The sequence below is a fragment of the Xenopus tropicalis genome, chromosome 1 (genome assembly GCF_000004195.4).
Source record: "Xenopus tropicalis strain Nigerian chromosome 1, UCB_Xtro_10.0, whole genome shotgun sequence".
Classification (NCBI taxonomy): domain Eukaryota; kingdom Metazoa; phylum Chordata; class Amphibia; order Anura; family Pipidae; genus Xenopus; species Xenopus tropicalis.
The window spans coordinates 98440211-98462095 of record NC_030677.2 but is presented as its reverse complement, the minus strand read 5'-3'; the positions used below and the strand labels follow the sequence as shown (position 1 = coordinate 98462095).

Genomic DNA, 21885 nt, shown 5'->3' with positions numbered 1-21885 from the left:
GGCCCATTTGCAGGTTAGTTACTTTGGGGCTGGAACATGATCAGGGTATCTCCTTACTCTTATTGTTGCAAGCTGACAGCATAAACATAATTTCTGAAGCAGAATAAACATTCCACCTCCACCCCAGTCTCAGTAATGCATTAGGAAAAAGAGGCAGATGCCTGACAGCAGCCTTTACAACCGTGGTGTCCCGCAGTATGTCTAATGTAGCCTCCCTTTCCCATTCATATTTCCTGCAGCGGAGGAGGAGGAGGGGGGCAAATACAATCACAGTTGAGAGGATTATTACTATATAGAAGTAGAGGTACATGTATGGTCAGTCTAACACTGGTGAGGCAGAAGAGTCCCTGAGCCCTGATGAAGGTGGCTGTTGCCTTGCTGGGACAGGGAGAGGAGAGCCAAGAGGAGCAGCCCAGGGAAAGGTGCTTATCGATGAGCTGGGGATGCTGACGTCAGGCAGTGCTGGCTGTGAGACTGAGGCTGCAGGAGGTCTGAGCTCTAACATTATCTGCAGCTTTTCAGCAGCAGCAGCAGCCTCAGCACAGAGCCAGGAGCATCACTTGTGGAGGAGAGAGGGGACCTCCAGCCAGGAGTCACGCACAGCTATTGTATCCAAGGGGAAGGAGGGGGAAGAGAGAGGGAGAAGGGAGAGCTCATCAAGTCATGCAGGATTGACTGCATAGGGGAAGGTAATCGATGGCAAAGCTTTGAATCTGAATTAGCCTGGAAAGCAAAAGGAGAAGAAAGGAGAGGAGGAGGAGGGGGGCAATACACGGAATCTGGTGAGGAAGATGGAGCTCACAATGGAGAATTTAGGGAACCTACACAGTGTGACCCACTCTCAGGCTGGGGAGATAATGAGCTCCTCGCACAGCAGGCAGCCATCCCACAGGAACCTGGTGTCCCATGGCCGGCCTGCTATGGTAACCAGCATGACTTCCATCCTGGACGGAGGGGAATACAGATCTGAGCATCTCGGCGGCCCATTGCATCCAGCCATGAACATGTCCTGTGAATCCCCATCAGGGATGAGCCTTAGCAGCACCTACACCACTCTAACCCCTCTCCAGCACCTGCCGCCCATATCCACGGTATCTGACAAATTCCACCATCCGCACCATCACCACCACCATCATCATCACCACCAGAGACTCGCCGGCAACGTGAGCGGCAGTTTCACCTTAATGAGGGATGAGAGAGGGCTGGCATCAATGGGAAACCTCTATGGCCACTATCCAAAGGACATGACAACAATGGGGCAACCGCTGTCTCCGCTTTCCAATGGCCTGGGCACTTTGCACAACTCACAACAGTCCCTGGGCCCCTATGGCCCAGGAGGACACCTGAGTAATGAAAAAATGTTATCACCCAACAGCTTCGACTCCCATGCTGCCATGCTTTCCAGGAGTGAAGACCACCTGACCAGGGGCTTGGGTGGCCCAGGTGCTGGCATGATGCCACCTTTAAATGGAATGCACCCACATGGCCACCACCACGTCTCATCCAATGGCTCCCTCCTGGGTGATAGAGAAAGGCAGGCGTCCACCTCTGGTTCTCAGGCTGGAGGCAATGGTCAAGTAGAGGAAATTAATACCAAAGAGGTGGCTCAGCGGATCACCGCCGAACTGAAGCGATACAGCATCCCACAAGCCATCTTTGCCCAGAGGATCTTGTGCAGGTCACAGGGAACCCTGTCCGATCTCTTGAGGAATCCAAAACCTTGGAGTAAGCTTAAGTCTGGGCGAGAGACCTTTAGGAGAATGTGGAAGTGGCTCCAAGAGCCTGAGTTTCAGAGAATGTCTGCTCTCAGGCTGGCAGGTAAGAACATCATTTTATATATACAAAAGCAGCTGTTTGCCATAAGATGTGCCATGTTTTAGTCCTGTGCAATGCGCTTCCACAAAACTAAGAGATCCTACATTGCTGGACTCTTCCCTTCGGGTCAACAACTGCTTCAGAGTTTCAGGGTGTGGAAAATGATAGGGTTTAAATCGGGATCCTCTTGTGAGTTGACAATCATCTTAATATGCCATTATATTATCGGATAACACATAATTTCTTTGAGGTCACCACAACATGTCAGTTGCTTTGTGGATATCAGGGCTAGCCAAAGCTTCTCTATTGTTTAATGAAGAGACAGGGGTATGTTTTGTTCTAAATTACTATTACATTCTGCGTCAGGTTTCTAGCCAGTGGCACTTTAGTGGTCAAGTCGTGCTGATGATGCCGGGAAAAAGAGACGCACCCCCAAAGTTAACTCCGCTAATACTTGCGCTACACATTGTGCGGCATTGCCATGACTTGGAAATAACACATGGGAATGGTCTGGCCTGGTTTACCACCTGTGCTGTAGCCTTTCCCATGGAATGCTTGCACGGGTCTAAATCTTGACTAATAGCCAGTTTTAGTCCTCACTTTTAAAAAGAAGTTACTGGAAAGGCTGGTATTTATTTACTGGGTATAGTGCTCCCATAAAATATGCGCCAAATTATGTACTTAGAATGTATCCATTAATGTATATTTTAAAGTAACTTTTGGTATCTCTTTCTCTAAGGCCCTGTATAAAAATAGTATATTGGCAAAAAAATAGCTTATTATAGTCTGAGACTATTGATGTTGGGGTATTAATTATTGCGCAACACATGCACATGGGTACATGGAGTGGTTCGAGGGTGCAAGATAGGCCTTGGGGTAAGAAGGTTGGAGCTATATAGTGTTGGGAAGGCGAGTGTGATTGGCACACAGGGTGCGTAGCGTGGGAAAGCCTTGTTGCCAGGGGCCGGGTACAACATTGCACGAAACAGATTTTCAATAATGATATTTAAGTCTAAGTCGAAAGGAAGACTTTATGGGTATATGTATTGGGGTGCATAGTATGGAGAGATCGAGGCTAATGAATACAGGGTACACAGAGTGTCTTCGAAGTCTGAATGGGCATGACAAACACTGGTGGCGTGGGCTCATAGTGTGGATAATTGAGGGTACATAGCATTCACTGGTGGATGTCTGAGAGTACAGAGTGTCTGAGGGTACAGGCCAGCATTAGAAAGCATAGTATAAGAAATCCTTTAGGTACAAAGCAAGCACTGGGGCACACTTGTGAGAATGTATTGGAGTGCCAAGGCAGGGAAAGTTCACATGGAAAATTGTTTCATAAACATTAAAATTATGTCAGCATGGTTCCCATCTTCCAAATAAATAAAACCTGTTTGGGCATATCAGTATTGGAGAATGGGCGTCGTGGGGTGAGGGGTGTCAGTGCTAATATAATGTACGCCATATACGAAAATAGGCTTAGGCCACGTTCATCACATTCAGGCAGATTTGAAAAAAACGCAATGAATTCTAGAGAGGATAGAACCTGGAGGCTAACCTTGGAGTGGTGCCCATGGAGTAAAGTCTCTAATGCTTTCGAGCAATAAATGATTTGCCATAGAATTGCGTCAGATTTGTTTGAATAAATGCTCTCTTTGGGTTAATGTAATTCAGTATGGGGCACATATAGAAAGGGGCGTCGCAACGTGAGGGAAGGTATACAGACAGGTACTAGTGCAGAAAACCAAGTCCAAAATAATAAGGATGGATGTAGCTGTTATCAGGAGCAGAGAAACTGTTCACTATATCCTCATCCAGCTGCCTCTCGGCCTATCGATCTCTCCGAGGCCTCTTCATTTCGCAAATGGCAGATCCAATCAATTATCTATAGCACACAGACAGAGCCACTGGGGAATCTCTTTTCCCCTGTGCCAACGAACCAACCATTGCCAATATTGGGGTAATATCCCCCACCCAATTTTGAATAGGTCTTTATACCTACCACCTTCCTAGCCAACTGGCATCTACCACAAATCTTGGATCACTTGCCAATGCCACACTCATTTTACAGGAAACCATATCATAAAACGATAGTATTGATATTTCTTTTCGACTGCGTTGAAATACAATTTGCCATTTCTCATACAGACCAGCACTGAACAGATCATTCACTTTCATCTTTTGCCCAGCGTAATGCCCATTACAGTGCGCCCAGTGTGCGGAACCAGCGTCGGTACTGGGCACTTTCGCGCATTGGAAAGAAGCAGGAAGGCCAAGACTAGTGGTCAGTGAGGGAATTATTTGCATTGATAGTACGAGCTCAGTGCAAGCCGATAATGGCGTGCTCCACTCTGTGCATGTGCTATCCATCAGCAGAGGTGCCTGTGCTCCATAGCTGTTGTCCGATCCCATTTGAGCATCTGAATTTACACAACAAACATCATTACAGAGTATTGTCCCACTTGTGCAGCTACACGTCTGATTAACCAATGTATTTCAGTCATTGAATATATATATATATATATATATATATATATATATATATATATATATATATATATATATATATATATATATATATATATATATATATATATATATATATATATAATATATATCAGTTCAGTCATTGAATATATAAATTATTCTATCAATATATTTTGAAATCTCAATTCTAATTCACAGTACATATCTTATAGGTACAGAAATGGTCCGCAGGGATTTAATTGAATCGCAATTTGGATCCTCTGGTCCCACCCAATCCCTCTTGTGGTTTCTGTCTTGCCTCCCCCATTACCCCTTTTGGCCATTCTTTCCTACCCCATGCCTTTTAGGTATTTTCACCCCAACAATATACAGTACATATAGGCCTCCCTTCCTAGTATAGTAGAAGCCCCAATATTCACAGAACCCAGTTCTCCCAGTATAAGGAGAGGCCCTGAGTGCGAAGTGCCTATTCGTATGCACTTAGTGTAATTCAGATGGCTGTAATTAGGGCAGGATAGTGGCATCCTTTAGTTCCAGTCAATGCCCTATTGAAAAGCAGTTAATAGAATGCAAATTGTTCTGGCTTTACAAGGTTCTGGTAAATAAAGATTTAAACACTGCCACAATTGGCTCTTTAAGTACCTTTCTAGTTCAATCTAATTGAGCAGTTTCAGTTTTATATCTTGGTCACAAATATAAAAATAATGACTTTCCCTGAAACAGTACAGCGAACTGTAGAATCGCACAGCGGCATATAAGTACAAATATATATATACACAGTATATATATATATATATATATATATATATATATATATATATATATATATATATATATATATATATATATATATATATATATATATATATATATATATATATATATGTGTGTGTGTGTATATCTATGTGTACTTTATATATTACTACTTTATATTAATGCAGTACAACTATACAGTGAAACACGGGTTGTGCTGATCTTATTGACCATGCACAAATTCATTTAATTCATTTAATCACTTCTGGGGTTGCTGTCCTAATGAATTTAGCTGCATTTCTTTTCATGCATGTTTAATATGCCCTGTTAATATATTAATCAATGCTTCATAAAAACAAAGGTATAAACCGCAGATGAATTATTAACCATACCAGGGAGCGGGGATGGTGCAGCAAAAGCCTTTGGGTTAGGGATGGATTTGCTGGATTGATGCAAATGAAGAAAGTGGGAACGTTCAGACTTATGTTGAAATATTCACATTTACGACACAAATATACTTTTTGTATTTCAAGTACTTTAACAAGCTTCCTTTATAGATTCCATATTAAGCTACCGGTAGGATTTGCCAAATATTTCTACATTATTACACACATTTAGACCTACTTGTGAACAATACCTAAAATTTATATGTATGAAACTATGTGTTTAAAATGACTTTAGATGCATTTTTGATCAGAAAGTATGGCATACATCTAATGACATCTAACACTATATTTGATTTAAAACAACTCTACCTTTCCTCTTTCGATCACCAAACACAACTGTGTTGGAATATATGTGTGTATATACGTACACATACAGATACACTGACGTGTATATACTTTCACGACTACAATTCAAGCTGCACACATTCATGCATATGCAGTTCTCTGATTACATTTAAACTGGTAATTATATTGGGTGGATCTGGCGTGTGTGTGTGTTTGGGGGGATGCAAGAAGCTGGATCAATAAATTCGAATTACTAACCCTAATTCATCTCAGTCAGGAGAATCGATTTCATCTGTGGCTTCTTCAAATATTGTTTAGATTGCAAGTCTGAAGTGAAGCAAAACAGCATGTTAGTGTGTGTATAGAGTCGTTTTAGGGTAGGTCAGAAAGGGCATTGGCCCTGGGCCCCCATTATCAGAGGGCCCCCCTGGGGGACGCAGATACAAGTACACAGGGCATATATTGTCGATCGTTTGTTGGACATTTTCAGTGCAAACACCAGGGAAGTCCAGTCTCAAGCCTCCAGCTGCAGTAAAACTGCATTTCTCAGTATTTCCGCCACAGCCTGGGACTTGTAGTTCTACAACAGCTTGAAGCATATGGGTTGGACGTGCCTGATTTAGGTATTTCCCTTCTCTCAAAAATGAGCGTTTCGCTTTAAATACACGCAGCTACTGTTATTCACTAAGCATGAACCAAACCGCAAATATCCTTCAGAGGCCCAGACTAATGTAGGGGCAGAACTGCGTTTAATTTGGGTGGAGGGGCTGCGCTGTTATTGTGATAGCGCTGCTCTAATTGGCACAGGGACTGCGATATTTTTTTTTTAAATGTATGTTATAAGGAGCAGCACCCCATGTATTTAGCGGCCAAGTCTAATTGTAATCTTACAAATGCACAACACAAATTGGACACATTACTGCCAGTCCTTGTGGGCTTGTTGGAAGCCTCCGGACACTGCTGGGGGACCGAGTATTTTTGGGGTACCATTGTTAAAATGTAATTGTTTTTAGTGGCACCTGCAAAATACTGCTTTATTCTTAGTTATTGCATTTAAATGCGCGTAGACTTTTTCACTTTATATTTTCAGCAGAGAAAACAGGCACATACACTGAATCGGTGATATTATCATTACATTTAGTAGGCGACACAAGTTGTTTAATAATAATCCATATTTTTTAAAAGCTATATTTAATTCCAGCATACATGAATTTTCATTACTTTTATTAAGTGTAATTTGCGTCTCGTTATAAATAGATATTTACACTGGACACAATAGATACAAAAAGAAGCAAATCGGATTCATACAGGGTGGTGAAAATTTAGAGGTTCCTCTTCTATGTGTCTATACGCTATTCACTCACCGACACTGAACATAGGCAGATCATCTACTAACCCAGTGGGTTACAGACTAGTCTGTCAAACGAACCCCCGACCTGCCATATATGCCCAGGTTATATGGTAGACATCGGCCCAGCAAATATATCCATGCATACTCCAGATTATAATCTAGTCAATTCTTTAATTTCTACATTCTACTTATTTTTATAGTTTTGGATAGTCTAGAATAAAAAACAGGACTCAATGCAGTGCAACATTATTATTTATAATTATTATTTCCATTTCTTGTAAAGGAATTACAAAAGTAGCACTATAAAGAATATTCCATTGGGATATTATTCATAGAACAGCAATAAACCTGTGTCCTATAACTTTTTGTGTCATTGTTATAATATTGACAATATAGGAAGATTTTATGCTTATGTAAGTAGCTTTACATGTTCGCTGTACACATTTATGTGTCTTGCACAAAAATAGCAGATTTTCATTAAGGTAATGTTTTCAGACCTGGGGGAGCAAACAGTGGGAATGGGGGGCAAGCCTATGATAATGTATCCTTTAAGGGGGGGAGGGGTTGGGGGTTATCCCTGGCTACTCCATCTGTTGTATAGAAAACAGCTCTTACCAACCTCATGAAAAGAAGTAGAGATTTCTAATTCTGCTTGAAAGCAGGTAGGAAAATGTTTCAACTAGATTGGTAAGGAGAATACAAACATTGCAGCATGATTTTTCATTTATTGGGTTATTCTACCAAAATATGTTAAATATATCATTAATTTGTAATATCAACAGGAAGATTTATTTAGGGACATGAGACTAGGGGCAGATATTTATCTAATTTAACATATCTTTCCTCTTTAATTTAAATATGTTAAAGTCACATAAAAGTTTTCACATGGTCATGTTTTTCATGCAGATGACATTTTCTTGCAGCAGAGGTTGTGTTACAATGCTGGCAATGTTACCCATTCCTGGGAGGGGGGGGGTAGTCCATACTCCCCTCTCTCCATCTGTGAAATCCTGTTCATGTTAGAGGACGTTGTGGGGTTCCCAAGGCAGGATAGAGAATCCCTCCACAACGTTCCAGGTCTCTACCCAAAGAAACTTGCTCTGAAAAACTCAGTTAGGAGTATATTAGGATAGATCCATATGAGACATATGACACAAACTTATCTTAATTGGCTCCTCTCAGTCTGGAAGAACCACACAACTACTCTGAGGTTCTCTTGGATTATTGAACCCTCCCAACTCCTGATCCTGAGTGTGTCTGCCAAGCAACCCTGCAGATAGAACCTTGTCTCTCATATTGTCTCAGTCCAGTAATCTTTAGTTCCCTGAAAAATGTGGTATGAAATTCAGATGAAGATGTTAGTGTGGGTAAGTGGGTCAGCGTTGGGTGTCTCCTCTGCAACATTTGGCTCCTCCCCCCACCCTTGGATGATGTTGTAATGACAGGTTCAAGCATTTTGAAAATGATTAGTTGCGTTTCCTTGTAGTGTGTCACAGAATATCCTATTTTTAGCATTTTTCAATTGGTCTGCATTTTTATAGGTTTTGGAATATTTGCCTTTCTCTTCTTTTTTCTCTTTCCAGTTTTCAAATGGTGTTAAGTGACACTAAAAGCCCAAAAATAACTACTCTGTTGTTTTGTATTGTTATTGCTCATTTTCATTACTTCTCTTTCTATTTGTGTCCTCTTCTATTCATTGTCCAGTCTCTCATCCACTAGCTGGTTGCCAGGGTAAGTTGCCCCATAGCAACCAGGTGGCTACCAAAATTCCAAACTGGAGAGTTGCTGAACAACAAGCTAACTAATAAAACAAAAATAAAAAAAAGACTAATTGCAAATTGTCTCAGAATATCACTGCCTACATCATACTAAAAGTTGAATTATTAACAGTGAGCTACTTCTTTAATTTCCAATAATGGTCAATGTCTATGACCTAAATTCACTGGCTAGAAACTGTTATGTCTGCATCAGTCAGTGTGTGCTTAAAGGACATGTAAAGCCTACATTTGCCTACAATGTATATCAGTTGGGCACGTCTCCCCCACCCAAATGGCATTATTTGTACTGCATATATCCTCTCTGTTTTCTAGCACCATCACATTTTCTAAAAGCAAATAGCAGCTTTCACCTACAGGCCATTTTTCCTCTGATACATAATCAGATACATTTAAGTCTGCAAACAAAGACCCATATTTAGCATACATTTCATACAGCCTGACATTGGCAGAACTGTCTGATAAAGTTCTGCTTTGCTTGAGCTGAGCTCAGGAGAGAAAGTTAGGAGAAAAAAATTGAAGCAGACAACTAGAGCTGAGTTTCTATGGGAACCAGCAATGCCATCTCTTGACTGTCTGCTAGACTGGAGGGTGTGTTTAGTAATCTGAGCTTAGAACAATTGAGCATGCCCACAAGCCAGAAGTCAAAGCAATTCTGAGGGGGGGGGAGTGAGTTACAGGAGGAGAAGGAAAATCTAAGTGATAAAGGGGACACTGCAGCCTTACTATTAAAGGAACAGTAACATCAAAAAATTAAAGTGTTTTAAAGTAATTAAAATATAACGTGCTGTTGCTCTGCAAAAAACTGGTGTTTTTGCTACAGAAAAGCTACTATATAAATAAGCTGCTGTGTAGCCACGGGGGCAGCCATTCAAGCTGGAAAAAAGGAGAAAAGGCACAGGTTACATAGCAGATAACTAGTAGATAAACCCCATATAATGGGTGTTTTATCTGTTATCTGCTAAGTAACCTGTGTCTTTTCTCCTTTGAATGGCTGCCCCCATGGCTACACAGCAGCTTACTTATATAAACTATAGTAGTCTTTCTGAGGCAAACACACCAGTTGTAGCAATGCAGGGCAACAGTACATTATATTGTAATTACTTTTATACACTTTCATTTTTTGGTGTTACTGTTCCTTTAACCTCTGGACAACCAGAGTGGCAGGTATTGAAAGATTTCAAAAAGGCTGTTCCCTGATAACATTTTTGTGTGTGGGGTTTACATGTCCTTTTAATGCATAAATTACACACACAGCTTGCATTGGAGAGTCAACTTTATTCCTTGTACAATTCCCATTCCTTCCTCTGCTTACTCTATCACGCTAGTACTTCCTATTTATGCCTTCTTACCCGGCCTGCCTCTGTGCCTTAAAAGTACATTGCAGATACTACAGAGACCATTCCTCACATATAGCTAGTGCAGGGGTGGGCAAACTGTTTGGCTCACGGGCCACATTTACTCACCCCTGGGCCAGACCGGGCCAGGGCGGGCAGGGCCAGGCCAGTGTTACGCCCCCTTCGTCTGTTTAATTCCGGCCAAGGGGCCGGACGTGGCCTGCGGGCCGTAGTTTGCCCACCCCTGAGCTAGTGTAAGGGGCACAGAGCCATGTTTAATATAAGTGAAAATAAACAGCAACAGGGGGGGATAAATGCATATGAAACATTCCCATATATATATCTTTGCCTCACTTTTATATCTCAGTGTTCAATATCTGCATAAGGTTTAAAGTATATCTCTGTTTTCCAGTGGGTTTCTTTAGCTTACCCTGCTGATATCTAACAGCCCACTGGTAAGTTAACTGACTTCTGATGAAATTGAATTTGTGTGTCTGTAGAAGGGAATTAGATTTTAAAATCCATTGGGGGCAGAAGGCAGGTACTGATGCGAATGATTAAGTATCCTCTACAAATCACTGCTTAATTTGTTGGAAATGTATATAAACAAATGATTATGTTAATATTTTATGAATCAATCAGGTGACAAAATACCTTTTAAAAAAGGAGGAAATATTTCATATGCTGGGAGAAAATATTAAGTTACATAACAGAAATAAACACCAGATTGCCAGCAGTTGTAATGTAAATAAAGAATACCCTCCAGCACCAACCCTACATACACACTTATACATACACACACACAGAAACACATTAATCAGGGAGCATATTTACAAAAACCTGCATGGAAATACACTGTACATCACTACTTTTTCCAACAGTACGCCCTGTAATATGACATGGTTGTATATAGCTGTGTAGTGGTTTTATGCAAATACATAGCCAAGAGTAAAACTTGGGTGTTTGGTTTAAAAAAAGCAGGAAAAAACTTGTTTTGTAAGTAATTATTTCTATGATCACGATGCATGGTGTTCATAGAGTTTTATAAACATATTATGTATTTTACAATCGTTTTTGCACAATATTCAAATATATACACAGGTTGTATAACTATGCACCTTTTTGTATTATTTGCAACAGAGATTTCATCTGTGTTTTATTTCTTACTGTACCTTTTTAAAGAGGCATGTTAGAAAGTGTGGTTCTAATAAAATAATATTTTAGCTACTATATGGTGCATAAATACAAACTTGTCTTGTACATTTTAACTTCTTCTTGGCAGTTAAGCAGAGAAATATCCACATTATGCAACTGATTTCCCAGTTCAGCTATTGCTCCCTTGCCTGCACTAAAAATGTGTTGTTGGATTGTTTTAGATGGTGTTGGATTGTTTTAGATGGTGAAGTTTTACATTTGAATGCTATTAAATCACCCCCATACACGTGAAAGTATGGGATCTATTATATGGAAACCCCTTATCCAGAAAGCTCCAAATATGGGAATGTCTTTTTTCATATAACTCTGTTGAAGCAAACTAGTCTTATTTGTTATAATTTGCTTTTGCTCTGTAATAATAAAACTGTACCTTGTATTTGATGGTTGGTAACTAAGCTATCAAAAATTATTGTTGGTGCAAAACATCTCTACTGGGTTCCATAAACCCCTGGTATCTAGCATTTCAGCTAATATATACTGGCACAGTAATACACCAGTCAAATGGCATTCTGTTAAGTACTTGTGCCAATGGAATTGTTTGGAAATACATTCATTCCCACTGCACACTCTGACCACCATACCAAAGGGTATTGCACCAACATGATTAAATCTGGCATAAGCTGAATTGCACTCAGCCTTAAATTCAGAGTAAAATGCTGTTTTGTGGGTAAAAACATGGCAACATGTTCCAGACTTTAGCATACAGCTCTGCTTGAGTAAATGAGCCTTATGAAGTTACAATGCACATTTGTTACATCCCTTAACTGGAGACTGCTTCACCAGATATTTTTTAGATGATTAAAATTAAAGCGATACTGACACATTCCTATAATATAACAGAAATATAACAGAAACATGAAACATGTCATTATGATTAGCAGACCTGCCCAGTGTTACTTATAGGTTCTCACACTTACACACTGACAGTATTTAACTTTGGTGAACACAGAGTTGTGGTTATGGTGTTAACCAATGGGTCAGCACAGTCTTTCAATAGTCAGGGACTAAATAGAGCCAATAGAAGCTTATAGAAGGATCATGCACAGTGGTTCTTCAAGATCTGCTGCTCCTGCAGTGATGCTTTCTGCGATAGAAAGAACCAAAATGGTGCCTCTAAAAGTTCCAGGGTTTTTTGCTGCCCCTTGTAAAGTACCACCTGAAGTAATGTTGCATTGTCACATTGCAACAGCACTGCTTACACTGCCCTAGCTCAGTGTAACTGTAGAACTGGATTTCCCTTCATAGCTAGCACATCTCTGTAAAGCTGTAAGATGGGCTCTACTATTACAAGAAAAGTGTAACAGTATCAGTTTATTTATATGAAAGTATGAATGTATTTTTTCATTTATATAGAGCTACTTATATATGCAGCACAGTACAGCAGAACAATACATCAATAAACAAGTAGTTGTCATTACAGAAATAAATACATAAATACAGAGTACAATAATGTATACAAATAAATAAAAAGTACAGTTGCATGAAGGATTGCACAGAGCTAAGTGACTAAGAGGATGCCAGTCTAACTGGGAGGGTGTTTAGTGCTGCAGGTAACAGTGGGTGGCACTGCCAGTTCCAGTTCAGATTCTATTCGAGGGTTACAAGAGGGAGTCTTTGAGTTTAGTTCTGAAGAGATTGAAGGAGAATTCTTTCCAGAGGAATTCAGGGATGGCATTCCAAATGTAGAGAGCAGCAGTGGGGGGTGAAATTTAAGTAAGCTTTATCAGAAAGGTCTATGTAAATACAGCCATAAGCACTCATAGAAAAGCTGCACTGAGTCCTCTATCAAAAGAAACACAGGATTTCTTGTCTCCTTTCTTGGGAACATGTTGTTCGGTATCAGACTATCTCTCTTTTAGGGCTCATTCAGGTTTGGGACCTGAGTCTGCTCAGATCTCTCCATCTCCCCCTCCCTTCTCCTGCTCCCCCTTCCCATAAGAATGCATAAGAACTCATTTCCCCCACCCTTAGAAATGTGTGATCTGAGCTTCCAACAGCTATAACTGCAGCAGGAAGCTACCAAGACCAAGCTAAAATGGCAGCTTCTGTCAGAGATAGCTTCTAGGGCTCTTTACTCAGGTATAGTAAAGCTTTCTGCTGAATAAATATAGCGTTCTAGGTGGCACTAATGTGGCGAATCTATTGGAAGTAAAATGCCAAAATGGCTTTCCTTCTCCTTTAAAGGGGTTGTTCACCTTTTTAGTAGCACATAGATATTTATATTCTAAGATCATTTGCAATTGGTCTTCATTTTTTATTTTGTATGGTCTTTCAGTTATTCAGACTTTTGTTCAGGAGCTCCCTAGTTTGGTATTTCACCAGTAATCTGGTTGCTAGGGTTTTATTTAGCCTAGCACGCAGGGTGTGGTTTGTAGAAGAGATGGGAATATAAATAGGAAAGGGCCTGAATAATAATATAAGTAATAAAAAGTAATAACAGCAATGAAATTGTAGCCTCACAGCTCAATAGTTTTTTGGCTGCTGGGGTCAGTGACCCCCAATTGGAAGCTGGAAAAAGTCAGAAGAGAAGCGCAAAAAATTATAAAATACAAGTAATGGCAACCACTTGCAAAGTTGCAAAACAGGCCCTTCTATAACATACTGAAAGTTAATATAAAGGTGATTATTATTTAATAATAATAGGGTGTCCATCTTGCATGGCATTAATAGATGGATTAATGCTATTTTGTGTTTCTAGATATTTCTAGATAGCAAGGTCACAGTAGTCACCATATTTTATATAGTGCTTTGTTTTGACCTACAGGGTTGGGGGGCATAAATATATGTTGACCTGAAATAGGGGCTCAAACCCAGAAAACCAGAAAGTCTTAATGCTTCCTGTTTAAAGTATGAGGTATGAGAAGATTTTTATCATGTAATAGTACAACTCCATAATCTTTAGCAGGTAATATAATTTGAGAGCCATGTCAATGTCAGTGATAAAAAAAAAACTTTTTTACTGAATGGCTTACAATCTGTTTGCCTTTTTAGACTGGGGAAGTTGGAATGCCTAGGGGCAGTTCCTTCTGTTGACTTGGGTGAGAGTAATATCAAGGGAGAGTAAGAGTGCAAAGAGCCACATGGTCCTGCCTCACAACCTGCTTCTTCAAATGTGCAGGGGTCTACAAGGCATGACATTATACTCCTGCCATCCAATACTTCTTTGTTCAGGTCTAAGCAGATGTTCCTGCTCTTCCAGTTCATTGTGCGATGATTGCATGACACAGTGTCCCAGTAGCATTGACTAAGAGGGAAAACAGAAACATACTGAATAATAGGCCGTAATGGGAGAATAGTAGCCAAAATAATTATACTTACTTTTGAGATACTGAAAAATAAATATGCAGTCTTGTCTGTTTTAATGTCATTTGTTCCCTACATTCTAAAAACGCAGAATCAACTGCGGCCAAAAGTATAAACAACAATGTCAAATAAGGTATACATTACAGTTTAAGTAAAATACACAAAAAGGTATAATTCCTAGGAAAAAAATAATTCTTGCTTCAGAAACAATAAAGCAAAGATAATACTTATACTAAAAAGATAATTCTAAGATTATAATAATAATCACATGCCTGGTGTGTGTTAAAAGGGTTAAAAAAAAGATTTCCCAGTCTACTGGAGAATAATGCCACTGAATTTATCTAAAAATATATAAAGAAAAAGAAAATCAATTACCTTTCCTAGGCTCATTTTTAACCCCGATTCTATTCCTTCTCCCTGATTCTACCGATTGTCCATAACCTTGAAATGTCTTCCATTGCTATTCCCTGAGCGGAAAGTTTTACAGGATTTCCAGAAAGCTCAGTTGCCTCTGAGCAGAACTTCTATACCGCAGTCGCTCCCAGGGGATCTTCTTCCCATCATTTGATTTGCATTTTCCACGCAAGACATAAAATGCATCACACACAGCGTGCACCATACTATGCAGATAAAAAGAATCTGGCCTGTGCTTTCTCGGAAATCGTGAGCTGTGCATCACCCAAGTGTTCCTCAGGCTTTGAGTTAGAAGGTCCCTATAGTTTAAGGATTCAGGATTAAATAGTGTTATCTGAGCTCATCCTTTCAGTTAATAACTGCTCTTCTTACATTTCCATGCCTTTAGTAAAGCCTTCTTAATAATATTTATGAGTGTTATGAATGAAGATGCATTTTGCCATCCTGATTTGTTTTAATTCAGGCCCCCCTTTAAAATATAGCACCCTCCTGTAATCTGTTAACTGCTTTACCGTAATCTATGGTAAAATATCAGTATCCTTTTGCTTTTAGATGTGGAGTTTGGAACCTGTGTAATGTGACCCTACTATTGCTTGGGGCCCAGTGACCTACTTGTCCTTAATTTGTGTACTAAATATTTTTAAAAGAAATCCTGTGTATTATAAAGGATAGATTTATCCAGTTATCAATATGGTAGTTAAATGAATGTTTGCGAGATTGTCTGTGTAAGAATGCACAAGCTTGGACTGAGCTGGATGGGTTTTTTGCACATGCTGTGAACATTAAGCACAACATGCTATAAGCATTTTATTATTCATTATAATGTGGGATTTTAGCAGGTCTAACTAGAGCTGTTTTTGCATTGAAGGGAGATATCTTTATATGGTTCCTTAGCCAGTCTTTTTATTACCTAAACTGATGTGAATACCACAGGGCTGCACAGATGCACGAACAGAAGGCTGGAAGCAAAATGGACCTTTAAGCACCTGTTTCAGGGGTGTCCAGTAAAGAAGTCATTTTGGAAATCAATAAATAACTTTTATGGAAAAGTATTCACTAACATAGCCAAGAGCTATACTTTATGAGTATGAAAAATTCTAAAGAGTCAGGCTACTTTCAGATGTTATCCAAAGAAAAAGTGAAAATAATAAAAAGTTCTTCGTTTTGCAAGAACTGTATCATAAGTCGCTCTGTTGAGAACTTATGGGAAGGTTTAAATCATCTAATTCATCTACCCCTTAAGGCAACTAGAGAGAGCATGAGTACTCATATAAATAGGCTTCAACTGAACCTGTGCAATGCAGTGCTTTTTGTCTTCCTCTCTCTCTGTCTAGATATATATACATACATACATACTCTGTATGTTGCTCTGGAGATTACTGTAAGTTTGCCACCACAACATTTACCAGCTGGGCCTTCCACAACCTCCCTGCCCTCATCTAAACCCTAATGAGGGATTTGTCCATTAATTGGTTTCTCTGTTGTGTAAACAGGAGAACAGTTTTGAAACCTCTGCTATCTTCCTTTCCTGGCCCTGATTACAATGATCTCTTGCTTTATTTTTTACTATATATATTTTTTTTTAACATGGTATTTGATTTACTCTTTATTAGCAATGCCCTTTTCATTTTCTCTTAAGATAAAGTTTGCATGTTTTTACATATTCCACAGATACAGAGTTAATTCTGCAACTAAATTTGACTTATAGGAAAATGCTAAAAGCAATACAGTACATAAAATACTGAAATTTGGGTTTTGCATACAGTTTTATCCTGCCTCTTTCTTTAATATGATTCTCAAAATTGCATATTTAATGCAGCATAGAGTCAATCATAAAGTATCTGAAAATGGGGAGGCGTTTGCTTTCCTGAGGAATGTGCTGAGGCCTTTGCAAAACTAAAATTGTTTTGCAGTATGGGCTGCCCTAATGATGTTTTAAAACAGTATTAATGAATGAATACCGATAGTACCGTTGTATTTTCCCTTGGTATAAAAGAGAATAAAACACCACACAATATTTTACTTTTATTTCAATGTGGTGTTGTAATACAGACAGAGAATGCAAGGACCTCTCATAATTGATAGGGAGTGACTGCTGTGTGGTAGTCGAATGTGAATAGCTGTTTTTTGGAATTTTTAGATTAAGGCAAATAGCTTATTTTCCATTAGTTTAAGGTGAATTCTAAATCAATTATTAATTAAAAATTAATATTATTTACATATTTACATTTAAGAAAACAAATTAAAAAAGTAAAAAAATGCCCATTGTCTCCAATGCATTTGCTCAGAAAAGGCAAAAACATGACACACAGAAAGAGGCTGCAAAAAAAAGATGCATTTAGTGGACTTAGTGGATTTAGTGGACCATTTGGAAAATTGTTTGCCAAAGCAAAATGGGACAGATTAAATCATCACTATTAATAGTATATTATATTTTGACAGTTACAGTATTAGAGATACTGAAATAAATGTATTTGAACGTTAATTAGGTTTTAAACAATATTTCCCATATTTATGCTCTTTCATATTAAACCTATATAGATTTAAATAGCATGATTATTTTAAAAAAAAGCAGTTTACTTAAATGACCAATGTTTGTTGTTGCTTATTAAGTTAAATTGTGTAGAGGATTTTTTTTTAAATAATCGTATTTTACTTTCTGTTTCATATTTTAACATAAAGCAGCCAGGCCATTGCTCATGCAGAAAAATCAATAAGAAAACACTGCTGTGTTATTTTGCTATGAAAAAATGCAGTGATACTAAAATAATTCTAGGTTTATGTAAGGTTTCTTTATAACCTTAAAACACAAATTTTGAGCAACTTATTTAATTCCCCTGGATTTTAGGGTCCAGAAACATAAACTATAAGCTCTATTTAATAAGATGCCTGATTAATACTGTTAACAACACTGCCACAGTAGTATAAAATATATAAATGTAATAAAATATTCTACACAAGGGAAGCTGTAAAAATGTGTGTGTGTATATACATATATATATATATATATATATATATATATATATATATATATATGCGTGTGTGGATAAATGATGTATATTTTGCAGTGCAATGGAATACAAATATTTATTAACTCCTTTTCTGTACTGCTTGACAGGGCAGTGCCTGTAAAACAGTTATTTGCCAGGGGCTATTATATAGAAATGAACCAAATTATTTTAAGGTCTCGCCCATTGCTTATCTGGTTTACACCCACTGAAAACTATGTGCAAGGTTTGTCAAGTAAGGGTGAGTGGAAAGTGTTTTGCCAAGCCTGGATATGTTGATCTCTGATTTATTTTCTGCTGTTTGTGTTATATACAGCCAGCTGCTCAGAGACCTGATCTATAGCTGGTTTGAACTGAATCTGTATTGATTTCTGCCAAAGCAATGCAGAAACAGGAGCCCACCCCCTCTCTGTCCTCACTCACAAACCAGCATGGCCCCAGCCTCAACTGTGATCAAGCAAACTCAACTCCCCAACCACCTCTTGAAAAATGTTATTACACAGCAGCTAAGGATGTGCAGTACATCAAAATAAGGGTGGTGGGGAGGAGGGAAGTGGGCGATTGATAGACCTATCCAGTTGACTCATTAAAGACCTACAGAATTCTCTTGCACTAGGGTTCAGGCAGATTCAGCAGAGAAATAAGATAGGCTTGCAGCCTTACTAGTGACCGTGACACTGTAAAACAAACTGTCAGTGTGCCATCTGTAAGAAAGTGACATAACTGGGAAGATAGGTTAAGAAATTCTGTTGTGAAAATGCTGCTATGCACAGGTCACTAGTCCACTAAGGTAATAGATGCAGCACTTGGTTTTTAAATGGGTGTAGAATTTATCCAATCAACAAAATGCCTTCCATTAAAGTGCTTTCCCTTATATATGCACTCCTTTGTACTAATGCTGTCAGTTGTGTCTGCTGTGCTCTATAAACATGCACTCTGCCACAATAGGAGTCTTGTACTATATCCCTGATCTGGACAGATGGTAAGTATAGCTCTCAGTGCAAGTTAAATGCACACAATGCTGCCTCTTCTGGAACTTCCACATCAATAACAGTACAGTTTACACCCTATTTATTAAATAAGAACAAGTTTTGCCCCCTAGTAAGAATGTTCCACTGTGGGTAAAAATATAGCAAATTGTGATTTTTTAAGTTGCGTTTGGCACAAACTTAAAAATTAGCTTTCTTATGAATATCAAGCTGCAGAAAATGAGCATGAAAAGAGAAAAGACAGAAAAGAAAAAATGAGAGGGAGTGGACGTTTAGAAGGAGAGTTATTGATCTGAGTACACTTGTCTTGCAATATTATTATCCACTTGACTATTTTTGATCACTGTGTAGCAGACATGAAGCTTCAGACATTGGCAAAATTGCTGAGGTGATTCCTATTTATATAAAATAGCAATTAAACTAAGAGGGCACTAACCCAACATACCTGGAAGATTTGGAAACTTGCATTTAAGTGAGACAGGGCACCTCTGGCTGAGTGCTAAAAGTGAGCAATGCAGAATTAGAAACTGTGTAAAAGTTTGCCTTATTCAGTGTTGTACAAGTGTAAAACAGTCATGTTTTGGTAGCAGACCCAACTTGCGTATACAGTACACACTGTTCTATAATGTATAAATAGAATAAGTATATCTCCACAAGTTGGTCTGCACTATTCTCTCCCTTAAATCATTAAGATGCTATGAATGACCTGAGACAGGGATTCAGTGCCTACATGATTTACTTCAGCTAAACACTCTTCATGCCAAATTAAATCACTGGGGTCCATCCATGTACCTAGTTGTCTGTTGTCAATCTTCAAAAATGTAACACACAAAAAAAGAAAGCATCAACTTGACTAGCATTGTTAATATTTATCTCTCATTACTGTGGATTTTTGGGTGCTGTCATGCAGATATTCTTAAAGGGGAACTATACCAAAAATTGAAATTTAATATAAACATCATCTCATGGAAATAGGAATATTTCTAAAAATAATAAATTAGAAATGCCGTCCCGTTTCTAACAAATTCAAGTTCTCTTTACTATACCTTCCTCAACAATCTGTCTCTCTTTATGCAGGGTCAGATTTTGATCAGGTAGGTCTAATACATTTTTTAGGGGGGTTTCCCCTTCTAGAACATGTGTTAGATCTCACATAGATAACTGACTCCAGCAAAAACAAATGACAACATAACCGATTCTGGCACATACCTGCATCAAGAGAAAAAAAGTATTTCTGCTAATTTTGAACATCTTCTAGGTAAAAGGAATTAAACCTTACTGTCAATCAAAGTCTGTCTCTGACCCCTGCATGAAGAGAGAATCAAGAGATACAGATGCTGAGAGGAACAGTGAAGAGTAACATCCTAGTTTCAGAAAGTATTTTATTTTTTTGAGATGAAGCTTATATTAAGGGGCAGACTTATCAAAGGGTGAGAGCTAGAGCTCATCATATCAACATTTCACCAACTTTCTATTTAATCTATATAATTAATTAATTTTTAAAAGTACATTTACCAACTCAAGAACTTTAATTTTTACCCATTCATAAAAATCCCAAAGGAATAAATTGTGAGTGGGTGAATTTTTCTGTGGTGAGCTCTATTTTACACTTTGATCTGTCCCTAAATGTTTATTTTCAAAAAAGTTCCCCTTTAGGATCCTTCTTGCAGGGCAAGATTAGAGGAAGAGGCACTTAGAGGCAGATTTATTAAAATGTGAGTTTAGACCTTAATACATAAAAATTTACCCCCATTTTATTAATTCCTATGGGATTTTTAGAAGCAAATTTATTAATGGTTGAAAATTAGAGTTCACCAATTGATAAATACGCTTATTACATTCCCATAGGAATGAATAGAATGTGGGTGAGTTTTTATGTATTAAACTCTAAACTCACATTTAATAAATTTGCCCCTATGTGTAGAAAAAAAATACAAACAATAAAACCGAGATCCCCCTACTTCAGCTAGTCTTTTGTATGAGATGCACATTCATATTGAGGCCCAGGTTAAACACACATCCCTCCTGCCCCAAAACTTCCTTGACTCCTATCCAATTCCATCTTGAGCAGCAGCAGTAGCAGAAGAGAATTTGTCATTTTTTCCCATGTCTTCCTGATTTTCCTTCAACACTCCAAAAAGTGTGGCTCCTGATTAAGCCTACTATGTGTGAATGTGACAGGGACCTATGCTCCACTTGGGCAGGGAATCATGTAAATAGTAAAAAAAATCTCTGTAAAGCACTGCAGAATAATTTACAGTAGAACCCCCATTTTAAATTATTTCAGGACATCCACAAAATGGTGTAAAATCTGGGAAAACTTAAAATCAGGGTATGTAAAAAAGAGGTTTCACTGTAATTCAAAACTGATAATGATAATATGAATCAAACCCATTTTCCTGTATAAACTAGGCATTGAGGTTATTTGATTGAATACCACAGGCAGTAAAAACTATAGTCTTCCATTGGGAATCAATTCGATAACAGATTCTTTTGCAGTAGGAACATTCTATATGTTTGTTGTTTCATAGAATAACAGTGTAACAGTAAAAGCAGTAGATGCACCAGAGGAAGTAACCTGGAAACACGTGGCTATTGATTTCCGTCATGTAAAAATAAAATAAACAATATTTGGTTGAACAACAGTTATTTTATAATACTTTTCTTTCTCGCTTATTCTGCGCAGCTATTAGACTTGGTAAATTAT

General features: G+C 38.4%; 1 protein-coding gene across 1 annotated transcript in view; it reads left to right on the top strand.

Moving 5' to 3' along the window:
- The first annotated feature begins 306 nt into the window (after positions 1-306).
- onecut3 (one cut homeobox 3) overlaps positions 307-21885 on the top strand; it is a 44386-nt gene continuing 22807 nt past the window's right edge. Inside the window, exon 1 of the mRNA XM_002938821.5 lies at positions 307-1818. Coding sequence (XP_002938867.1) covers positions 792-1818 — 1027 coding nt within the window. The 5' untranslated portion in view covers positions 307-791. The remainder of the gene's footprint in view (positions 1819-21885) is intronic.